This window comes from Anopheles moucheti, chromosome 3 (genome assembly GCF_943734755.1).
Source record: "Anopheles moucheti chromosome 3, idAnoMoucSN_F20_07, whole genome shotgun sequence".
Lineage (NCBI taxonomy): Eukaryota > Metazoa > Arthropoda > Insecta > Diptera > Culicidae > Anopheles > Anopheles moucheti.
Genome location: NC_069141.1, coordinates 53461666 through 53477210, shown reverse-complemented (window position 1 = coordinate 53477210; position 15545 = coordinate 53461666). Strand labels below are relative to the sequence as shown.

The 15545-nt window shown below is 39.0% G+C and overlaps 5 protein-coding genes across 5 annotated transcripts; 4 read left to right on the top strand and 1 right to left on the bottom strand.

Moving 5' to 3' along the window:
* Positions 1-3264: 3264 nt before the first annotated feature.
* LOC128304311 (zinc finger protein 157-like) lies at positions 3265-4858 on the bottom strand. The gene is made up of 2 exons (XM_053041483.1): positions 4721-4858; positions 3265-4652 (listed from the first exon to the last, which is right to left on the bottom strand). The coding sequence occupies exons 1-2, from the start codon at positions 4835-4837 to the stop codon at positions 3288-3290; spliced, it is 1482 nt and encodes a 493-aa protein (XP_052897443.1). The 5' UTR covers positions 4838-4858; the 3' UTR covers positions 3265-3287.
* A 241-nt stretch (positions 4859-5099) lies between these two features.
* LOC128303174 (uncharacterized) lies at positions 5100-6676 on the top strand. Its single transcript, XM_053040039.1, has 2 exons — positions 5100-5545; positions 5615-6676. Exons 1-2 carry the CDS (start codon positions 5327-5329, stop codon positions 6467-6469), a joined length of 1074 nt encoding a protein of 357 aa, XP_052895999.1. The 5' UTR covers positions 5100-5326; the 3' UTR covers positions 6470-6676.
* LOC128303175 (uncharacterized) lies at positions 6676-8438 on the top strand. The gene is made up of 2 exons (XM_053040041.1): positions 6676-7266; positions 7331-8438. Exons 1-2 carry the CDS (start codon positions 7111-7113, stop codon positions 8207-8209), a joined length of 1035 nt encoding a protein of 344 aa, XP_052896001.1. The 5' UTR covers positions 6676-7110; the 3' UTR covers positions 8210-8438.
* A 2120-nt stretch (positions 8439-10558) lies between these two features.
* LOC128301107 (uncharacterized) lies at positions 10559-12053 on the top strand. The gene is made up of 2 exons (XM_053037431.1): positions 10559-11027; positions 11093-12053. The coding sequence occupies exons 1-2, from the start codon at positions 10791-10793 to the stop codon at positions 11897-11899; spliced, it is 1044 nt and encodes a 347-aa protein (XP_052893391.1). The 5' UTR covers positions 10559-10790; the 3' UTR covers positions 11900-12053.
* A 1345-nt stretch (positions 12054-13398) lies between these two features.
* LOC128301108 (alcohol dehydrogenase 1-like) lies at positions 13399-14473 on the top strand. The gene is made up of 5 exons (XM_053037433.1): positions 13399-13491; positions 13577-13810; positions 13886-14059; positions 14125-14282; positions 14353-14473. Exons 1-5 carry the CDS (start codon positions 13399-13401, stop codon positions 14471-14473), a joined length of 780 nt encoding a protein of 259 aa, XP_052893393.1.
* The last annotated feature ends 1072 nt before the right edge of the window (positions 14474-15545 follow it).

Genomic DNA, 15545 nt, shown 5'->3' with positions numbered 1-15545 from the left:
TGGTTAGCAGGTAAATAAAAGAAGCGGTTGCTCTGATGTTAGTGAGAACACGTTTTTAAGATGCTTCTTAAGTATTTTTACATCCTTAACTTAAACTGACAGGGTTCAATTAATGTAACGAATTGCAGATTAACACGAGTGTGCTGTTTTCGTGTTAATTTGTGAGAAAAGTCCCACTTTTCCCTTTTTCATAGTCTAGAATCCCAATTCCAAGGTCAGGCAGAAATGGGAGGCATTTCAGCTGAGAATAATGCTGGATATAGAAGTACCAAAGTGTATGTTGAGTGGTTCTTTTTTTGTTGGGTGTTGTGGTTTTAATGTGCTCTTCTTTCTGAACCCGCGTTTCCCGCGCGGGACCCAAAATGACAAAGAAGCGAAAGTATTAAATTTCACTCTTTGAGCAAAAGCAGTTGTATTTGTATCGGTTGTCACACCCTAATTAACTTATATGTCACTGATCATCAAGAACATTCACACGATCGATCGGGTAAATCGTCTGTCTTTCGTGTCTAGAATTTCTAACATCTTATAAAGAGAAATAAGAGAGAATGTGATCAAATGTGTATGAACTGGTTTTTGGAATTCTATTTTTTTTATATTTAATGAAGCAAACACTAACAGATAGACTAAATTTATCCAACAGTTCCAACACAGTTATTACAAAAATATATTAAACTTTACAGACGAATAAGAAAGATCGATCTTAACGGCAGAAATCAGATTGCCTTGGATTTATAAACGCTCGAGCATTAACGATCGACGTTGTACAAAAATTCTTCAAACTTCAAGACTGGCAGTGTAACAGCTACATTCTATGCGTCCATTCCATCATTCCTGTTTCAGGAACAACAATCTCTTCCCTATGCAGCAACCAGTCCCAGCCCCAGTACGAGTTGTAATGATGTGGCGTCGGGCGTCGGTCGTACACCCGAAAAAGCATTCCTTCTGTAAAATGTCACCAAACCCATTACCACCGCAGTGCGAGCGATCTTGCCAATCATAACACCGTGCTAACCTCACGCATGAAAAAGGAAATCGACCGGGTGGCACTGGAGCGAAAAGGTGGTTGATATTTACCAGTGCTTATCGGACAATAATTTACCAGCATTGTGTGTAAAACCGTACTCCACTCACGGGCATCGAGATATGGTAGAAGTTTTTGCTTCCTTTCTTTGGCTCTGCAAACTGTTCGACGGCAACGGCGGGTAATGGTCGTATACATGTGGATCAGAAGGCGTTTCGATGCTTAAACAGCAGGTTGTTTAATGAGTTTATTTAATGTAGGTGCGCGTGCAGTGTTGGATTAATAACAAAAAAAAACACATTTTTGCCCACAGAAGCTAAAACGATTGGTATTACTATTGATTTAGTAGAATTGAGGCATTTTAATTACAATTTTAAATTTATGACACGTGGCGTACGTTTGTGAAATTGTAACTCATCCAACCAAACGGCATTGCTAATTTCGCGAAAGAGATATGCAAAACAGCGGCAATGTAATTATTGCAACAAACCATGAACAAAGAACCGGTTGCACACCACATTTCGAGATGATTAATTTTCTGTATGCTCATCGATTCATGTGTTCTTCCTGTGTACTTTTAATCATTGGCAAGCTTATGATGGATGATGCCACCATTATCTTTTCTTTTATTATGGAAAGATCAGCCTTTACATGATTTATGTAGTCACAACGTGCTCCGAGAGAAAATATGTTTGACGACTCTGGTTTATGTTGAGTCATGAATGTTTTGTCGCTTTTTGTGCATAGTAAAGAGACAATAGTAGCTTAGTCGCACAGGCATAAAGCCCGCCATTGTTTTTAATATTAAAACAAATATTTAACAGCGTGAAATCAAGCCTACAGGTGAAAAAACGACTTCCTTCGGTTTTAGTGTAAAATATTGTTTATAATCTGTATTTATTAAACTTAAATGCCCAGCTCGATGTGTTTTGTAATCATAGTTTGTAATTTTGATTATTAATTTTGTATGTTGCGTTTCTGCGTAAAGTTCAGGAACAATCAAGTTGTTAAATTTAGCATCCAGAACTTGAATATTCGCATTATAACAGATTCGTTGATTAAATTTGGGATAAAAACAACCTTTAAAATATATTTTTGAACAGAATATGATGAAAATGATTAACAAATGAAAACGTTTTATGGGATTTTTTTTTTGTTTTTCAGATGCTGAAGCAGCAAGTACTGTAAATGGCCATAGCCAAATGAAAATAGTGTCCTAGCCACCCATTTTGGGTAATTTTTAGAGGCAGTACAAAATTTCATGTCAAAAAATTACATTGGATGAAAATCACGTAACCTTGATGTCAATTGGTCATGTAATAGAGCATCTAATGGGGTAAGAGCTGGTAATAGCTGAATGAGAATGTAATGCTATTGGGCCTTTGGGGTTTGTTTGAAGAAACGCTGTGAAAGTGCTCCATCTTAAACTTGCAATTTCGGTTACAAATAACTTCAAAAGGAGTTTCCGTAATCAATTTTGTCTGGCTTCGTCCGAGGGTTGGATAATAGCAAAAAATCGGATTGCAAACTGGGTATTTAAATAGAACCTAAGTCATTCCATTCATTGTCCAGTCATTCCAGACCATTTAAATAGAACCTAAGGCAGTGGAGAGATATTTAGTTGTACAGTACCGAATATGTAAACTAGTGTTATGATTAATGTATGTTGGATAATTGGATAATTCATATGCATACAAGTATTTACTATGCGGGACAGCCCGGAGGCATGAGGTAGTGGCGCCGGACTTCATACGAACGGACCGGACCAATTCCCCTGTAGCAAGGACTGACTATCCGGCTATGTAGTAAAATAAGTCTAGTAAGCCAAAAATGAGAGACATCACCTAGTAGGTCGTTACGCCAAGAGAGAGAGAGAGAGAGAGAGAGAGAGAGAGAGAGAGAGAGAGAGAGAGAGAGAGAGAGAGAGAGAGAGAGGAGAGAGAGAGAGAGAGAGAGAGAGAGAGAGAGAGAGAGAGAGAGAGAGAGAGAGAGAGAGAGAGGTAGACAAGCATTTAGTGTACATTTAGTAGCATTTAGTAGGCAATAATAATCATAAAATCTCATCGTATAATCATGAATCTTTGAAGATTCCATTCGGTTTGAAGATTGAGTAAATACCATGATCCAAAACTATTGCATACTGCTTCAACGAGGATTAGAAATACTAGGACAAATCAATACCTCTTGTACCTATAACAAATTTATTTGGTTAGTATTCAATTTCTATTTCTTGGGGTTTATTTGCTGTGCACGTTGCAAACAGCTATTGATCTTCCTGTTGAATTAATTGTTCATTCCCAACGTGTGTCCGCTGTTCGCGATGTTTCAAAGCTAAATGTGTTGATATTGTATGGGAGCGTAGCAATTTTCGACACACCGGACATTCCTTTTTGCGATGAGTTCGTTGATGTTTCTGTAGCTGATATTTCGTCCGGGAGGTTCGACCACATTCATCACACTGGACAGATAGATTTTTCGTACTTGGTGCCATAATTTCGACTTTAGTGTCCGAGAATTCGTTTGAGTCATCGGCCAAATCGATGCTGTTGAACGATTGTATATGGTTTTTAATATGCGAGGAAGTGGCCGTCTCCTTACATACTGGGCACACCTGCTTCTTGTGGGTGATGCGATGTATCGTTAGTTGCGTGGCATTTTCAAACAGCTTTTTACATTCCGCACACTTGTGGAGCTCACTATGCGATCCATCATCCCTTGGATGGCGTGTCGCTATGTGTTGCTTAATCCTATCCGTTCGTAGTATCTTGTTACACATCGGGCACTCTGTTGTACGGTGAAGCCGCTGATGTCTGACTACTTGCATCCTATCGAAAAATGTCTCTTCACATTTACAACATTTGTATTTTTTCGTGCAATAGTATACACGTTCATTGCCCGCCAATTTATTGTCTATTACTTCGCTATTAACATAATGTTCCGGTTGTCTGATCAACGTCTGATCTTGCAACCGCAGGTGATTATTAAGTTGAGTTTCTGTATTAAATAATTCCTGGCAATTTTCACATCGTAATTCACCGTTTGCTTGCAGTAGTTTATCACCTGGATGTTTTTTCGTAAAGTGTTCTTTAATTTTATCTGATCGAAACAGCAAATTACATACGGGGCACTCTTTCTTTTGATGAACACGTCGGTGTTTGTATAGTTGAATTTTGTTGGAAAGTATTAGCTCACACTCATTGCAACTGTACTGAAGATCGAACGTTTGTGGCTGTTTCATGCCGGAAACATTGTTTGATTGTATATGGCTTGCAGAAAATCTTTCTGTTGTGTTGCTGTTTATCTTAAGGTTTTGAGAGGGTATGTCTATCGTAGACACTTCCGATAGTGGATCGGCCTGAACGAGTGATGTATCACAAGCTGATGAAATATGTGTATCCATGCAAGTCAAACCTGCTGCGCCGTCTTCATCGTCAAAATGATGTTCCAAGAAATTCACAACTCTGCTATGGATGGTGTGTTTAGGTGATGTTAGTTTGTCAGCTGTACGATATTGCTGTTCCAAATATCGTTGGTTCTGTTGCACTTTTAGGCTGTAGCTGAAGAAGTTGCGCACCGCAGAAGAACATCCAGTACATACATACGTAGGCAGTCCTTCTTCGTTGACTATCTGCAAGTTTTAATCAATAAGGATACAGATGAAAATGTAATGGGTAATGGGTAGGACACAGTACTTACCGAGAAGGAGAAAACTGTCTCCATCATCTGTCGAAATTCGCTTTGCATGATTGTGGTACGTTTTCTGTTAACTATGTTTAAACATAATCGACAATTCCCATTCATGATGTTTGACATCTCAACCACTTATAAGGTTTTGTGTGATTCTCTAAAAACGTTAGGAAGAAAATCTATAGCTGAAAAACACATTTTTACAACTGAGTTTTTTACAACTCCGTACCGGAGATCGCAAAACAAGTTTGGTTTGTTATTGTTGTGACAGTTACTTGACATGCACGATTTGGAAAAATCCATCAATTTCGACCAGCACAGCACTGCTTACGAGACTGTCGCATTGTGTGATCAAAACAAACTCAGCCAATTCGGGGGCAAAGAAAAGAAGTGCAACTATCTTCACACGATTATTAACTATACTGTCTTTGTTTTTGAGTGAAGCTGGTTTCAGTTTATTCAAAGCATTGATTTATGGAGAGCAATACGGAACTAAGAAAAGCTCTCAACATTCAGAAATAAGGTGAAATTTGTAGTGATAAAAACGTGTTCCGGGAAGGATAACAAACTAATAAACGGGTTATTTGCGAGCTTGAATTACTTTCGGATCGCATAATGAGTGGCGTTAGAAGTGGCCCAATGGGGGGAAAAAGTACGCTCCCGAAAAAAGACTCTACGAAACAACAAGGAGTCGTATTGTTGAACGGTCTTCCCCTTAGAACGACTTACCTTGCCAACTGTCGGCTATGTTTGAGCGACCGGCTTGGCAAAGGTAGCATCAGCATTATGGATAAACAATTTACAATCATGTTGAACCATGTATTTCGCTTTCCGGTGAGTATCATCATACATCCATTTAGTTCCAAACATCCGTTTCAACTACATCGCCAATTATAATTTTAGATTGCGTTTAAAAAAGGATTATCTATGAAGGTTTGCACGGAATGTTACAAAGGAGTGGAGCGGTTCTACGGATACACTTATAAAGTGTTGGGTAATCAGAAGACGCTGGAAGAAACAATGATCCCAGACCAACTTTCGAAGCAGAGTAACAGTTCGGTTCACGCACGAGCAAGACATTCCGATACGAATCGAGGAAAAGGGAAGTCGGGTGTGATAGAAATAGCTAGTTATGACGAACTTAAAAAATCAAAGGATGATAACATGATCGATGTCGATATGCAATGTGAATCTGCATCAGACGATGAAGAAGACAGACGAGATGCATCTTCGCAACCTTCAAATTACGAAACCACACAAACGCATTTCGTAGCGGTTCCAGCGTTAGAAGATATTTTCCTTGTTATGGACAGTGATGGTAATGAGTGTATCAAAAAAACATACACGAAGCCAGTGGAAGATGCACCGTTTGTGATAGAACTTATATCCGCAAGCGATGATGAATATGAAGAGAGTGCAGAAAATGAGAGCATAACAAATTCAAATAATCGAACAAGGAATGCAAATCTAATTCCGGGTACGATTCGAAAATCGCAGTCCAATGCAGGAACTTCGTCCCAACCATTTGCTGCTATTGGAAGAACTGTTACCAAATTAGACAAACCAAAAAATAATGTTCCTGGTTTCGTAACTTTGATTGATTTAGCAATAATTAGAAATGGATCTACCGATGCTGGAATATCTCCGAAGAATAGTACAACAACCGCACTGGAGTCCAGATGTAGTGTGCGTAATACAGATAAGCTACAGAATACTTCAAATTCGGTTTTTCACTTTCCAAGGCGCTCATTCAACTAGAAAACCATTAGTATTTAAGCTGAGACAGTTAAAACTAGAGAATTACACGGATCATGCCCTAAACTACTCAATAAGAGAAGGAAGTTCTGTATATGGTTCAGTGCCTATCGAACGTGACCTGCTAGTGTCTGAATGTATGTCCTCTTCACAAACTTCAGCAAAACCAATGAAAAACAATATAAAATGTGATCTGTTGTATTTTGTAAAACTGAACAAAAATGCGAAAAGATTTGAAATTAATCTTCTGGAAAGAGTTGGACACTCCTGGTCTAGGCTTGGATCCAAGCAACGCCGCCAGTTGACGTCTACGAAGAGCTGTCAAATTGCGGGATCGAAGCAAAATAAACCATCCTTTGGGCGGCAAGGTAAACACGCCACTATCTTTAAATGATTTTTACTAAATTGCGTTTGTTTCTATGCGCAATTTGTAAATTTCCATATAACACATTGGTGCATTACGATGGTGAACGAAGTAGCATTGTGAAAAGTTCATAACCTTCGGACATAAAGTGAATGTTACAGGAACACGCTGTTGTTCCGAGAAGGCCAACGGGAACAACAAACAAACGTAAATTTTGAAACTCGAATAGTTTTGGAATATAATTGACCCCGATAGTGCACAGTACGCCAAAACCGTCGATATGACTCAAGCTCCGGTTATATTATTGAACGGGCTTCCCGTGAAGACGACCTACATGGCTAACTGTCGACTATGTTTAGGCACCAACTTTGGCGAAAGCAGCACCACCATCGTTGAAGAACGGTTTAGCGTCATGCTGCAGGTATTTCCTTTCCCGGTTAGTATCTTCCTAGTTTCGCTTGATTTCAATAACTACAATATATCTCTAATTGTAATTTTAGATACCGAACCAAATAGGTCTGCCTATGAATGTTTGCAGCAAGTGTAGAAAAGGCGTGGAGCTTTTTTTCAAATATACTAAAAAAGTGCAAATTAATCAGAAGAAACTGGAAGAAACATTTATCCCAGTGGATTTACCCATTAATTCGCAAAGTAGGAACATTGGTAACGCAGCTAAGGGGAGAAGATCGCGAAATCCACCCGCTGCGAACCGAAGACAAGAAATTTCGAATGTAGTAGAAATTGTTAGTGATGATGAACCTCAAAACGACAAGGATGATAATGTGATCGAAGTAGATATGCAATGTGAGCCTGTAACAGATAATGATGAAAACAATCATGATTCACATGTGCAATCATCAAGCTATGAAGATACACTAACACATTTCGTAGCAGTTCCTGGTCCTGCAAATGTATACCGCTGTGCTGAAACTGTTGATTTGGAATGTACCAAAAAGCGTGGACCTGTTTCCGAAACATCGGTTGCGGAAGTCATATCCCTAAGTGACGAGGAATATGAAGAGCGTGATCAAAGTGGCGATCGCAATGATAAGCGAAAAAAACATGCTATACAAAACCAAAACCAGATTCCAAAACCGCAGTCCAGGGGAAGAGCATCGTCTCGAGTTACAACAGCTGCTACAATGGAAAATAATGTTAGCTATGTGGATGCACCAATAGATAATTTGACTGGTGGTGTAGTTATGGTCTATTACGAAGCAGATGACGTTGAAGAAATGGAAGCAACAACTTCGTCGGCGGTTGAGCAATGTACAAAACCACCATCGTCTAAACGCAATAAGCGTAGCACAATCAAAGCACCGACAGCAAAGCAACGAAATTCTCGTTCGAGCACAAGTGAAAAGGGACATAAAAAGTAGGAATAAGAATTTAAGTTTTAAAAGAATAGTTTGACAAGTAATATAATATAATATGGTAAACATTGCTGGTTTGACGCCAGCTGCCATGCGGATATGGATGTAGCGAGTTTAATTAGGATATCAGTTTCGTTCACACTACGTTCGTTACTTATTTTGTACATTCATGATAAAGTATCGTAATTTACATTGTTTCTTGGAACAATTCTCTGCTAAACGAAACCGTGACACATCCGCCTGTAGATGTATTTCTTTGCTACAAATTAAAGCAAAACAATAAATTAAGATTAAACTCTTCAATGTTGTTTGCTGTGCATCTTTCTATTGTTACTGGTTTCCATTTCAATCGCGAAATGCCAATGTTTCACTTAACTGAAGACAACGAATACCGAAAATTACGTCTTTTATCTCAATAAATCAAAAATTAGCTCATATGAAAAAATATCCGGGAACTAAATTGAGTACGACTCCACTGAATTAGAGACTACAATCGACCAACATCGTTGTTGAAAGATTTAGCGTCATGTTGATGCGGGTGTTTCCGTTTCCGGTTAGCCATAATATCATAATATCATTTGAACTCAATAATCTTAGTACGTCATTAATTTTAATTTTAGATCCTGAACCAAATTGGCCTACCGATGAATGTGTGCATCAAATGTTACAGAGGGATAGATATATATTTTACGTATTCAGTAATCAAGTGCAGGCTAATCAGAAGAAACTGGAAGCAACATTGGTTCATGATTGGTCCATCTTATTTGCAACATGGTCCAACATATTTGCAAACTAGTAGCAGTAAGGATCAAATTGTTACGGAAATTAATTGGATCGATTTAGACATGCAATGAAACTATAACATATTGTGGAGAAGACTACTATAACACTATGTTATACTAAACTATAACATATTGTGGAGAATTGTCAGAATCCAGAATCGCAACCATCAGATCATGAAGATATCCAAACGCATTTTGTATCTGTTGCCGCTGAAGAAGATCCTTTCTTCAATTTGGAAACGGATGGTGTTGAATGTGACGAAAAAAATGATATAGATCAGGTGGAGAAGGCGCCCCTGGGGATAGAAGCTGTATTCGTCGGCGATGAAGAATACTTGGAAAGCACTGTAGAGGATGATTGCTTAAGCGAACATAATTATTTTAAAACAGACCATCCAAAACAAAATCAGTTCCGCTTCAACGCTTCCACCGTACAATAAAAGACCATCCGCTGATCCAGTAGTTGGAACAACGAAAGATGTTAACAAATCGGAGAAACCAAATGAAATTATAGTTAATAGCATAGCATTTCTCGACCGTGCAACACATGCCAGTAATACAGATTTCTATGATGATTCGGATAATGCAAAATTTGAGCCAAGGATTGATAAATAAACACGGTCCTCTCGAAGCGTCGAGCGTAACACAAACGAACGACAAAATGCAACTAAACCGTCAGATCGCTTTCTACGAGCATACAATTCTTCACTCTTTCGACTAGAACCAATTAGCACTCTGGCCGAATTGAAAAAATTTAATCGGCAGTTGGAAGGTCCTGAGTATATGGACCAAGCCACAGTATACATCATTAGAGAAATGGGATTAGAGCGATCGTTGCACTTGATGCACAACGAAATAGATATCCTATTTGCATCGGAATTTTTCGCACCCTGCAGTTAGTGGTGTTGGCATTCTTCATTCTAAAATACCATTAAAAAATTATTACAAGTATATATTATTATTATTACGAGTATATTGGGAGTCGAGGACTGGAATAAGCTACCAGCGCGTATGTTGTGCAAATTCTTCAAGTGTAAGTTTTATCACGCCAAAACTTGACTGCCGCAATTCAAAAACATTCGACAATCGACTCCTCGACAAGCAAGAGTGAACACCAAAATCTTAAAAATAGGATTAGTTTCTGATTAATACAATAGTATAGTATAATTCACGACAATAGTACAATGCGCATGAAATGTTAAAATGGTTTAAAGTGTAAATAGCGCAGCTCATGCCACGAATTTTGTGGCACTGTGGTGGCACTGTGTGACAACGTGCTTCGACGAAACCAACTCCTAGATATGGATATTTTTGCTGCAAAATTTTAATAAACAAAGTGAAGAACGAAAATAAATCTGTTCAATATTTTGATGATAATCCTCATTTAACAAAGCAGAAGAACGTTAATCCCAACAGAAATTAATGTGCTTTTGCGAAATAAGTTTGACGCACCTGCTTAGCGTTTTGAACTTTACGACCGCAGCCCAGCATTGTACTGACATTAACGTGCAGCTGTCACGTAGTGTGATCAAAACAAACCATTTCAGCGGTAAAACAAACAAGTACAGCTTGTGTGAATTTGGATTCTTTTCCATTTAGTAGCCAATGTACAAGCTTTTATGAATACCATTTGGCACCGATCTTCAGACTATCTGATACGGAAGAAACGTTTTCCATGGAATATTCATAGTTCTCAAAAGCATTAAGGAGTTCATTTTATCCATGTACACAATTTGTTGTGCGGAAAGTACGTGCAAGCGTGGATTCATAGGAATTGAAGAATTGGATTGCCCTGGTCGCACATAATGAGTAGCGCTAGAAGTGTTCCATTTGGTAAGGACTTGCCACCACCCCTTGTACCACTGCCTAGCTGCCATGCTCGCGTTAAACAACTGCAGGCTCGACTATTCAAAGGAGTTCCGCTGTCGACGAGTTACATAGCCAACTGTCGATTATGTTTGGGCAGCAACTTTGGCGAAAAAAGCACCACCATCATCGAAGAACGACTCTGCACGATGTTGAAGCACGTGTTTCCCTTCCCGGTAAGTTTGACATGTCGTCCTGTGGATTAAAATGAATGCAATTGAACGTCATGTCTTGATTTTAGATTAACAATCAAATAGGACTACCGATGAACGTGTGCGCTGATTGTTACAAATCGGTACAGGTATTTTACGGATACAGTCATCAAGTGCAAATTAATCAGCAGAAACTGCAAAAATCATTGGTGAAAGCAGAGTACCTGGACTATACTGACATCAATAATGCCGTGCTGAAGAGAGCGAAATATCCTGCCATGAAACGAGAAAACTTTGAACCTGGTGTAAGGGAAAGACGGTACGTGGGAGGTGATGAATCTCAAAAAAACTATGAGAAAGCGCTCCTAATTGATACAGATGTACAATGCAAAACGGAAGTGGATGAGGCAGGTCAAGGTGAGAATCCACCATCGCACCCGCCGTACTACGATGACAAGCCGATGCGATCTGTAGCAAAGGTTGGAATCGTTAGCACAAGTGAAACGCCAAAAGGCAACACTATAGATAGATTATCTTTTGTCGAATACAAAGCGAGCGCAAATGGAAACGATACAAAAGTTAAGAATGCAGAATCTTCCTCGATAGCGCTTAGTTGTGACAGGAAGAAAGTACGCTATACGTCCGAAGAAAGCGATCGTAAAACATTTGAACAGAACTCCACGGAACTTGCAAACCGTTTGGAACTGAAACCTGTGTACGTATGTTGCACGTGTAATCAAAGGTTTGATCAACATGATCAATTAATATGCCACCAGAAAACTCACTTAATGAAAGAGTGTCCAATATGTAACCAATCGATACAGTATACACTACTGGCAAAACATGTAATACAGGCGCACGCGGAACGTGATCGTTGGGAAAAGAAAGTAAAATAGGAAATAGTAATGTAATTAAGCAACAGACTCTCTTTGATGTCTCACATTGTTGAATTAGAGACATAGAAATAAAGTAATTTTGTATGACCGTAACGTAATGTACAACGCAAAATGATTCAGAATATCATGTATACATTATACTTTTGCTACAACGTGGCTGATATCTACAGTTTAATAAAAAAAAGTTATTAATTCACTCGTTATCGTTTTGTTTTGTAGTTAAATATTCGATAAGATTCTTTTTCAAGCTACAAGTGTTTCAACAACGAAATAAGCAAGTCTGCCAAGTGAACTGATATTTCGATCAGAACAGACGAACTCATTCTAATCATGTTTTAAAGGAAGATATCTGCAAGTTTATGTTTTTTTTAGTATGATGATCGCTTGGAAATACAATATTGGAACTGTTCAATAAGAAATTTGTAGTGGTTGTGCAGCTGTCCGACCCAGTCAAGTGAAGTCGAGATTTGCCAGATATACCTTCGAGGTTGTAGTGCTCTACACCAAAGGAGAAAAGAAGACGACTTATCTTTTAACACAACAAGCAATATATTTTGTTGTCTTAACGAATTAATAATTTTAGAGATGAGATTTGATCCACATCTGCCGAGGTGTTCGACTGAAACCCGACACATGAGAACCCCTAAAATGAATTATCTGATCCTGGGATTGTGTATCATTCCAGATCAGATCTTGGTCCTGATTAAGATTTCAGTTCTAACACCGGGCGTGTTGTCAAGCATGGCATTTGACCGGTCTACGTTAAACAATTGCGTGATCATAAAACGATTATGAACACAACTTACATATGCAATTTACAATTTACTCACATGTAATTTACAGCGGAATGCAGTTCCTGCTTTGATGTCCCTCAAACAAAGTCCCATGTATTCCGTATAAGTCGCAAGGTTTGGTCTGGTACGTATTGTTGGATATCAAAGCAATCATGATCACGCCGGTCAATTAAACAGATCAAGTATAGATCGGTATGCGATTATTGGGGTATAAAAGTTGGAATTGTGCTTCTATTGTAGGGTCATTCTATTCCCATTTATATAAGCACGATATAAAGCAGTGCGTCTGAAGCGAATACTACACTTATGTTACTAATGTTTAAAATATATTTCAAAACAGTCGTATGTGATTTTTCTCCCCAGAAGTCGTAGCTGCATCCAGCGATGAAGTGCGATAGCAGTAGAAGCTGATGCTTATCAAATGCGTTCCCACCTAAGCTTAACTAACGTAGCAATTAATTCGAGCGGTTCACCTTGCCGTACTAACTTCCTCCGGCTACGGCACCGATCTGCGGTTAGGCTGCGAGGGTGGCATGCATTAACCACCTAGGTAAGTAAGTGTAATGTGCACCTCAAACGTTGAGGTGTAGTCATTAATCGGTCATAGTTCGAACCAGCTAGACAGATTTCCCGATCACTCCGTTTCGCGGTTGAAATTGTATGTGAAATAAAATAAAAATTGTGTTGGTACGAATCGTTGTGGAAATGTCTCTTGCGGGTCAAAGTGCTGTCGTTTTTGGAGGTTGCGGCGGCATGGGAATAGCCATTGGGCAACATCTGCTTAAAGAGGGGGTGAAGGTGTGTGACAGTAGGCCCTAACAATAAAAAGAACAAACATGTAAATGGATTTCTTATGTGCAATTGTTTCTGTAAAATGTTTTAGAAATTGTTTATTCTTGACGTGGTGGAGTTGCCGGATGCGAGCAAGATGCACTTGAAGGAACAAAGTCCTGATGCAATGGTTCTATATAAAACATGCGATATCTCCAATCGAGCGGAACTGAAGCAGATTTTGGAGAAGGATGTATTGGCGGCACTAGGGTCGATAGACATTCTGGTGAACACGGCTGGGATTGTGGACAGTGTTGTTCCGGATAAACTGATCGGCGTTAATCTGGTATTTGGGAGAGATATTCAACGCACTTGTGAGTTGATTTAATAGCCACTGTTTTATTGGTTTCTGTTCTTTTAGACGGGTATAATCAATTCGTGCCTGATTGCACTTAATATAATGTCCCGGGCAAAGGGCGGTAAAGGTGGCGTGATAGTGAATGTGGCATCGACCGCAGGACTTGAACCGATCGCATTTCTTCCCACTTACTGTGCGTCGAAGCATGGCATAATTGGTTTCACACGCTCAATAGGGGTAAGTCATTTTGCTAGAATTTATAGACAACATGCAATAAATTCACGTGTCCTCTTAATTCTCAGGTTAAACCCGTCTTCAACGAAACTGGTGTTAAGTTTATAATCATTTGTCCGGGCGCGACACGTACGCAAATGTTTGAAAGCGTAAGAAAATTGTCCATCGAGATAGAGGCGTTGCAAACAATGTTCCGAGAGTTCAAGCATCCCTATGCACCACAAAGGTGAGTTTTGGAAGTAACTCCAAGGGGTTGTTCAAGTGGGAGCTATATTTCGTTTATATATTCGTTACAGCCCAGATGCTGTGGGAGCCTGCGTGGTTCAAGCAATCCTACAGGGAGAGAACGGTTCAACTTGGATTTGTAACGAAGGCAAGTTCTCTCTCCATGACTATCCACCGTCTCAATATTTGTGAATTTTTGGTGCACGGTTGTATTTGACCATGACGATCATTTAAACAGAATAAAGGATTTTAATCATTTATGCTTCTGTTTTGGGTAACAAATTGTCGCGTTTTGCTGTGTGTACGTTGGCTCAAAGTTGCATCCGTCGCGTGTCGTACATAATAATAGTTTGCATGGGAGCGTGTAGCCAATGCATCTTATGCACCAAGTCAATGTTTTGTTTCTGGTTGATTTAGGGCAATACATAGCCTTTCCGCTATCGCTGATTCCATAAAGTCATAGCCAATCAAAAGGTTTGATGAAGATGACGATGATTATAAAATGTACAGAACATGCAACATTTTCAGAGCTCAGAGTATCCTCAGAAACGTTTAGTAATTATTGGTAACAAGCTGACTATATTTTAGTGCCAATTAAAAGATTTAATATTCAACAGTATAAATTAGTGTTTATTAACTGTGATTTGGATTAATGCATTTCTATTCACCACATACCTGAATTCTGAAGATTGATGAAACCTCTAAGCTTCAAAAATTTCAATTAGAATCCAATTGTGAAGATTTGATGACAATTCTATGCAGATTCTTTTTCTTTTGAGGATTTATCAGTCTTTGAGGGTTATTTAATCTCAGGAGATTTATGAATCTTTTCAGAAACGACTCATTAATCGTTTCTGTTAGAATGGCCAGACCGTACCGACAGAGCGTAGCCGGCTAGTCAGTCCTTCCTACGGGAGTTTGGTCCGGATGGGATTTTGTCTCGGTCCTGTCGTGTGAAGACCAGCGCCGTTACCAATTCACCACTGGACCGCGCCAATCTCAAACTAATTGAAGATAACAAAATCGTTTCTCAAAGAAATAAATGCGATAAACGCTTCGTGAATTAAAACTGATATTATGTTCTTACCGAAACACCGCATAAGGTACAAATGAGCAAAACACAGACAGGCCGTTTTAATTCGAACAAAAAATCGCACAAATCGTAATTTTTAGACAAATTGCAGCCAACAATTTAGACTTCATGTACTTACACCACCAATTCTGAAAAACTGTGATCGGAAAAGGAAACCGTTTTTCAAATCAA

Excerpts from the sequence above, each read along its gene's own strand:
- LOC128304311 (XM_053041483.1), bottom strand. The coding sequence starts at position 4,837 with ATGTCAAACATCATGAATGGGAATTGTCGATTATGTTTAAACATAGTT. Across the intron at positions 4,653-4,720 it reads AGACAGTTTTCTCCTTCTCG|ATAGTCAACGAAGAAGGACT; the intron begins GTAAGTACTGTG and ends TAAAACTTGCAG.
- LOC128303174 (XM_053040039.1), top strand. The coding sequence starts at position 5,327 with ATGAGTGGCGTTAGAAGTGGCCCAATGGGGGGAAAAAGTACGCTCCCG. Across the intron at positions 5,546-5,614 it reads ACCATGTATTTCGCTTTCCG|ATTGCGTTTAAAAAAGGATT; the intron begins GTGAGTATCATC and ends TTATAATTTTAG.
- LOC128303175 (XM_053040041.1), top strand. The coding sequence starts at position 7,111 with ATGACTCAAGCTCCGGTTATATTATTGAACGGGCTTCCCGTGAAGACG. Across the intron at positions 7,267-7,330 it reads TGCAGGTATTTCCTTTCCCG|ATACCGAACCAAATAGGTCT; the intron begins GTTAGTATCTTC and ends TTGTAATTTTAG.
- LOC128301107 (XM_053037431.1), top strand. The coding sequence starts at position 10,791 with ATGAGTAGCGCTAGAAGTGTTCCATTTGGTAAGGACTTGCCACCACCC. Across the intron at positions 11,028-11,092 it reads AGCACGTGTTTCCCTTCCCG|ATTAACAATCAAATAGGACT; the intron begins GTAAGTTTGACA and ends TCTTGATTTTAG.
- LOC128301108 (XM_053037433.1), top strand. The coding sequence starts at position 13,399 with ATGTCTCTTGCGGGTCAAAGTGCTGTCGTTTTTGGAGGTTGCGGCGGC. Across the intron at positions 13,492-13,576 it reads TGCTTAAAGAGGGGGTGAAG|AAATTGTTTATTCTTGACGT; the intron begins GTGTGTGACAGT and ends AAAATGTTTTAG. Across the intron at positions 13,811-13,885 it reads AACTGATCGGCGTTAATCTG|ACGGGTATAATCAATTCGTG; the intron begins GTATTTGGGAGA and ends CTGTTCTTTTAG.